This window comes from Desmodus rotundus, chromosome 12 (assembly GCF_022682495.2).
Source record: "Desmodus rotundus isolate HL8 chromosome 12, HLdesRot8A.1, whole genome shotgun sequence".
NCBI classification, from domain to species: domain Eukaryota; kingdom Metazoa; phylum Chordata; class Mammalia; order Chiroptera; family Phyllostomidae; genus Desmodus; species Desmodus rotundus.
The window spans coordinates 31,585,544-31,591,543 of record NC_071398.1 but is presented as its reverse complement, the minus strand read 5'-3'; the positions used below and the strand labels follow the sequence as shown (position 1 = coordinate 31,591,543).

The 6,000-nt window shown below is 56.8% G+C and overlaps 1 protein-coding gene across 3 annotated transcripts in view; it reads left to right on the top strand.

Moving 5' to 3' along the window:
- Positions 1–1,954: 1,954 nt before the first annotated feature.
- The window catches only part of CBFA2T3 (CBFA2/RUNX1 partner transcriptional co-repressor 3), a 90,106-nt gene continuing 86,060 nt past the window's right edge, over positions 1,955–6,000 (top strand). For 2 of the 3 annotated variants that reach the window (XM_045191727.3, XM_045191726.3), the window contains exon 1: positions 1,955–2,328. In XM_045191727.3, coding sequence (XP_045047662.2) covers positions 2,241–2,328 — 88 coding nt within the window. In that variant the 5' untranslated portion in view covers positions 1,955–2,240. The remainder of the gene's footprint in view (positions 2,329–6,000) is intronic. The other variant, XM_024555950.4, reaches the window with a different exon arrangement.

Sequence of the window (6,000 nt, the reverse complement as noted above, 5' to 3'; positions counted from 1 at the left end):
AGGGGGTGGGGGACAGGGAGCAGGCACATACCCCCAAGGTGGCCAACAAGGGACCAGGGCAGACCCCACTCATGGGGAACTTTCTTATCTTTCCAACCCAAACTCTGGCAGCCCCAATAATTAGAAAACCAGGCAGGACAGAGGACTCATCACAAAAGTGGAAGTATCCCATCTGCGAGGGGTGCTCCCACAGGTGCAAGACACTCAAACATCTGCCTAGAGCTGGGTGTGGGGGCTGCCCCACCCAGGCTGCCGTCCTATTGGCTTCACAGAGGGCTTCTCAGTTCCTGGCTCAAAAACCCACTCCCACCCGCCTCTTGAGGCCTGGAAAACAACAATGACAGTGACAAGAATACTAATATCAGCTCTCAGAGTCACAGCTGCATCACTGCACACCAATCGTGTGGCAGACCACGCGCAGAGTTTCAATGCAGTGTCTCCTCTCCCAGAAACAGTCTGGGAGCTGGGACCACTACAATCACAATGTCATGCCAAGGAGGACACTGGCCAGGGGAGGTCAGCAAGGCTGACCCTCAGATCCTGAATCCCAGTCCAAGTCAGAGCATGGGAAGCAAGGAAGGGCCATGAGGACAATGGTGATGCCCAGGGGCTGGCCAGGCTCACAGACCCTCCTCTGCACGTGAGCTCTGGAGCCATGTACGGAGGCCACGCATGTGGCAGCCCCTTCCAGGAATAGTCTTGACCCTATACGGACTCTAGAAGTATGCCCAAACTACTATGACAGAACTGGCCTCTGAATAAGGACAAGGAGGAAGGGAAGTGTGTACTTTTCTCAGTGCTTCCTTCTGCACTGCTTGAATTAGTCACCATGTGCAGGCATTACCTAAAAACTCAATTCAATCAAAATGGCCCAGAAGCCTGTGTGTCAGCTCTGGGTCTGCAGATTGCACACGGTGGCCTGGGTGAGGCCACTGCACCTGCAGCTGTGGTTGGTCCCCAGGGAGTGGGCCACAGGGCTAGCAGAGGGGCATGGGCAACAGGGCACACGTCTCCTTTGTGAAGGTGCTTGTTATCTGCTGGCTTCCCACAGTGGTGACCTTTTTAGTGCTTATGATGTGCTTCCTCTTTGCCAGTTAGGTGCCCAGAAGAGAGGGGACTCCAGGACACCCCCTGGTGTCCAAGTGGTTACAGAAGGCTCTGATGTGGTTTGTGGAGTCCCTCAGACTGGGAAGCAGCCCCAGCTGCCTCAGCAATTCCATCCATGAGCCAGAATTGGCCCCTGTTCCCCCAAGGTATCTATTGAGAAATGGGTATAAAGGGTCTCAAAGGAGCTCTCACCCAGGAGGCCAGGACCCCCACAACACTGTGCAGATAGCCAAGCACAAAGAGGGGGCTCCTGACAGGTGGTACTTCCAGGGTGGGTGGGGCCAGCAGCCCCAGGCAGCTGCTGCAGAACCCTGAGTAGAGAAGGGCAGGCCAGAGCATCTGGACCGTACCAGAACTCACCTCGAGGTCTGGTTCTAGGGACACAGTCGATGCTGACAGAGGGTTGGTCCCAACAATGGGGCTCTAGGAAAAATCTGGCTTGAGAAGTGGAAGGAGAGCCTCTGACCACCCCAGGCTGAAGGCAGGGCCAGGGCCAGGAGGGTGGGAAGACAGGTGGGTGGGGCTGGCAGGTAGAGAATCAGCCAGGATGGACACTGACCCCATGTGCTACTCTGAGCCCCCACCCAGGCCAAGAAAACACACCCAACAGGCCAGGGTTCAGGTGGGTGGGGTGTCACCGGCCTGCGGTAGGAGGAAGTTGTTGGAAAGTCAGACCGGAATGGCTGAGAGGGAAGGCTGGGCAGGGCCGTGTCCAGATGGTTCCTGTTGAGGAAGCAGTAGGCACAGCTGCATGGCTGCTTCCCTGTCCCCCAGACACACTATCACGGTGATACAGCTGGTTGCCTTGCCTGCAGGCTGCAAGGAGACCTCCCCCCACCGCCAGCCTCCCCAAGCCCGCCCTGAATCACATGAGCCCCTGTGGCCTCCCACCTCTTCCCCAGGCAGGCGACAGTGGATGCCTGAAGGCCCAGAGCTGACTGGGACACAGAAGCCTCTGGTTCTCAGAAACCCCAGCTGGCCAGGGCCCCTCATCTGACTCTTGAGGCCCCACCAAGTCGGTAAACGCACTTACAGCCAAGCTCGACCCTGGTCCCACGCTGGCCCCTGCTGGCCCCTGGAGGGCTGTCTGCCTTGCACCCAGGACTCAGTCTCCCGGATCCACCTCCAGCTCCATGTCCTACGTGTCCCTGGTGCTGGATAGCAGGCTCTTGGCATCCACCAGCTGCTCAGCTCCCCGGGGTCCCAGAAAGGGCGGCCCAGGTAAGGGGGTTGGGGGGAAGGGAGAGCAGCTGGAGCAGGTGGCTGGAGAGGGTGACATCTCCAAGCTGCTACTTGCCCAGCTCTGTTGACAGCTCCAGCCTGCTGTGTTGACTCACCTCAAACATCCACACAGCCTCCCCATAGGGCACGTCCTGCACAGCTGGGGCAGGTGGCTCATGGAGGACCCACCAGGTGCCAGGCTGGGCATGTGGGCCCTACCCAGAGGCAGATGCTGGAGGCAGGGGCTGCTGAGTCCCATTAGGAGAGTGGGTTCTGTGTTCCTCAGTGGGTAGGATCCTGGATTCAGTGAGGGAGGTGATGTGCAGATGGGTGGAGTGCACAGCGCCCCTCTCCTGGGAGACCCCAGGATGTGGAGATTGGATGAGGAAACTGAGGCCAAAGGGGAGAGGGCCTAGCCCAGGACCCCAGAGCGAGTGATGGTCCACACTGGACCCTGTCCCTGCCAAGGATCAGCCCTGCCAGCGTTTCCGCCCTTTTCAGCCAGTGTCAGAATGACGTGGGGGGCCATGGAGAACCTGGCCTCTGTCCTTCCTAACACCCCTGACTTCAGCTGTTAAGTGCTTGGAGGCCCTGTAAGACCTCATCCCAGGACACAGGGGCCAGAAAAATTATAAGCAGATGGTCCCCTTCCTTAACCTATAGCCACATGACCACACTCCAAGGAGACTTTGGAACCTTCCAGAGCCCACAGCCCCAAGTCTCACTGCTGCAGTCTTCTCCAGGGACCAAGCAGGCCCCTGACAGCCATGTTCAGCACCCCAACCCAGGGGCAGCCCTCCCTTCTCTGCAGAGAGACCATGTTCCCTGAGCAGGTTCCCACCTGCCGCCGCGCAGGGGCCCAAGGGCCAACCCCCTGCGACTGGGACTCTGTCAGTCACTCAGACGCATCCCAAGCTGGAGTGGTCTGACTTCACAAACAGGAACAAGCATGTTTGTTGGCTTCTCCTAATTGAGAAGAAGATGCCTACGGGGAGGTGCCAGGTTGCTGGCCCTGTGGGGGTGTTCTGGTCCAGTCCAGTTCCTGATGGGCACCACAAGCAGCCCTACCTGACCCCTCTGTCCTGGAGCCAGCAGCCCAGTTCTGCCACCCGCCACTGTGCCCTGGGCCAACCTCTCCACACCTGCGCCTCAGTTTCCTTGTGTGTCAACCCCCATTCTCCTGCTTCCCGATGGAGTATAGGAGTGGCTCTCAAAGGCCAGGACAGGAAAGAGGGGAAAGGAGGGTGGGGTGCGCATGAGAACTGCTGGTTGCTGTTTTGTTTGGATTGCGGGGAGTTTGAGGGGTAATGAACTGTGAAAGAACTTAAGGCCAAGAGGTGGCCATGAATCTGGCTGCACTCAGGTCATTCGCCGTGTTGGTTGGGCTGCAGATACCTGGGGCTGATGGTCTGGGTGGACCTCTGACTCAAATTCTCAGCCATCGATTTATTGACCTCACGGTCATGTGCATCCCAAGAAAGGCACTGCTTGCTTGGGGTGAGGGAGTTCACTGGGAGGAGGGAAAGTAGTATCTATTTGGTTAGTGGTTTGGGTTGAGGGCTTACCTGGGCACGAAGGTCCCAGCTTTGTGACACTGGCTTTTAGGAGCTCATGTCCCATCTTCTCTAAATTACCTGACCCCAAAGACAGCTACAAGGGGAAACATCCTGCCTTGCCCCTGGGCTCCCTCAGGGAAACAAATGCTGGGCTCTGTGGTGCCAGAAGGCAGCACCAGGGAAGAAGCCATGGGATGGGCTTCAAGGAGCCCTCCGGGGGCCCTGAGGTCCTAGGAGGGCATGAGAGGCCTTCAGGCAGCATAGCTCCCCATGCAGCTTCCCGGGCCTGCAGTCTTCCCCAGCATCTGTGAAAACCTTTGGGACCCAAAACCATGTTCAGTGGCTCTAAAGTATGGAAAGAACAGTAAATCCCATCTTTAAAGCTGAAGTGTAAGATTCTTTCTGTCTGAGAGCAAACATAAATAAATGCTGCCCTGCTGTTTGGTAGGAGATGGGAGAGGAGGGGGCTTCAGGGCTGAGAATGGGGGAACCATCGGACCCCATGGCCAAATGCAGGGTAGCCCTGAGCAGCCTGGCCCCTCTCTGGCCCATCCCCTCAGGAACTAGTGTTCTCATCAGCCCCACTGTGGCAGAGGGTCCGGGACCCATTAGGACCCCATGGTGCTGAGGAGCTGCTGAAGGCAGGTGACAACCTGGGGAGAAAGGAACGGCCCCATTTAGAGGAGTATTTGCTGTGCTCAGGTTTATTAGGTGCCTACTATATTTACTAGGAGCTATGCAGGAACTGGGAACTTGTCCCCACAAGCCCACTTTCCAGATGCGCAGACTGAAGGTCAGGGTGCTGTGCCCCCACAGAAAGGACAGGTAGGCCCCAGGACACTTGGAAGAGATGTGGGGAGTGGAGACCTTGAAATCTGTTCAAGATTTAGCCTGAAGCAGAGGAGGCTTGTGTGTGTGTCAGGGGGTGTGTGAGTATTGGGAGTGGTGACCCCCCTGAGCTTGCTCAGTATCACCCAAGAGGCTAACATGAGATCCAGGTAACAGAATTCAGCTTAAGCACTGGATAGTGGGCATCCTGTCACTGGAGGAGTCCAAGCAAAGGCAGCCTGAGATGTTCGGGGTATCAGGATGAATCCCACGGAAGGCACTATCCTGTGAGGAAGCCTGAAGCTGCCAGATCCCAGCCTTGGGTCACCTGATCTAGAGGCAGGGTTCAGAGGCCACCACAGTCACCAAATGGCACAGGCTCCTCCTCCCACCTTGCTTTCCCTCCCCCATGCTGCTCCTCCCCCTCTAGCTGCTACCTGACCGTGGGCTTTTCTCTGCAATGTTCTCTGCCTGGAATGCTCTTCCCGCTGTATTAATTTTCTGGGATTGCTATAACAAATTACCATAAACCAGTGATTTAGAACAACAGAAATCTATTCCCCCCCAGTTCTGGAGGCAGAGTCTGAAACCCAGGTGGGGGCAAGGCCACGCTCCCTCCAGAGGCGGTCAGGGAGGGTCATTCTGGCCTCTTTCCCCTCCTGGGGGCTCCAGGCATCCCCGGCTTGTGGCCAATTCCCTTGTCTCTGCCTCCATCATCACACATCCTTCTCCATGTGCGTCTCCATGTCCTCTCCTCTTATAAAGACATGTCATTGGATTTAGGGCCACTCCAATCCAGGTGACCAGTGCTCCAACTGTCCTGCCTGCATTCCATGCAGCAGGATTGGGGGGAGGTGCCCAGAGCCTGCACAGCCCACACTTTCACAGTGCATGGCTAGGGAGTGGACACATGGCCTCCAGCTGCAGGGGAGGCTGGGAATGAGCAATCTGAAGCTGGAGGAGTTTCTGTCTTGACCCGCTCTGCCCCAATTTTTATTCAGCCCTGGCCCCTGTGGGGAGATGGTCAGGTATGGACACTGGTAGATTCACACAGGGAAGGCCCAGGGCATCTGGGATTAGAGCATGTGTGAAAGGACATCAGAGTCACAGCCTCTCTCTGCAGTGAGGGACTGAATGCCAATCCCACAGTGACCGTCTGACCTGTGATATGGGAATAGGGAATGACTGTCCATCCATGTCTGTGCAAAGTACTGTTAGTACTTACTTGATTTTGCCTGTACCATCGCTCTTGCCCCTACTCTGCTCACTCACTGCAGGGCTTCTTCCC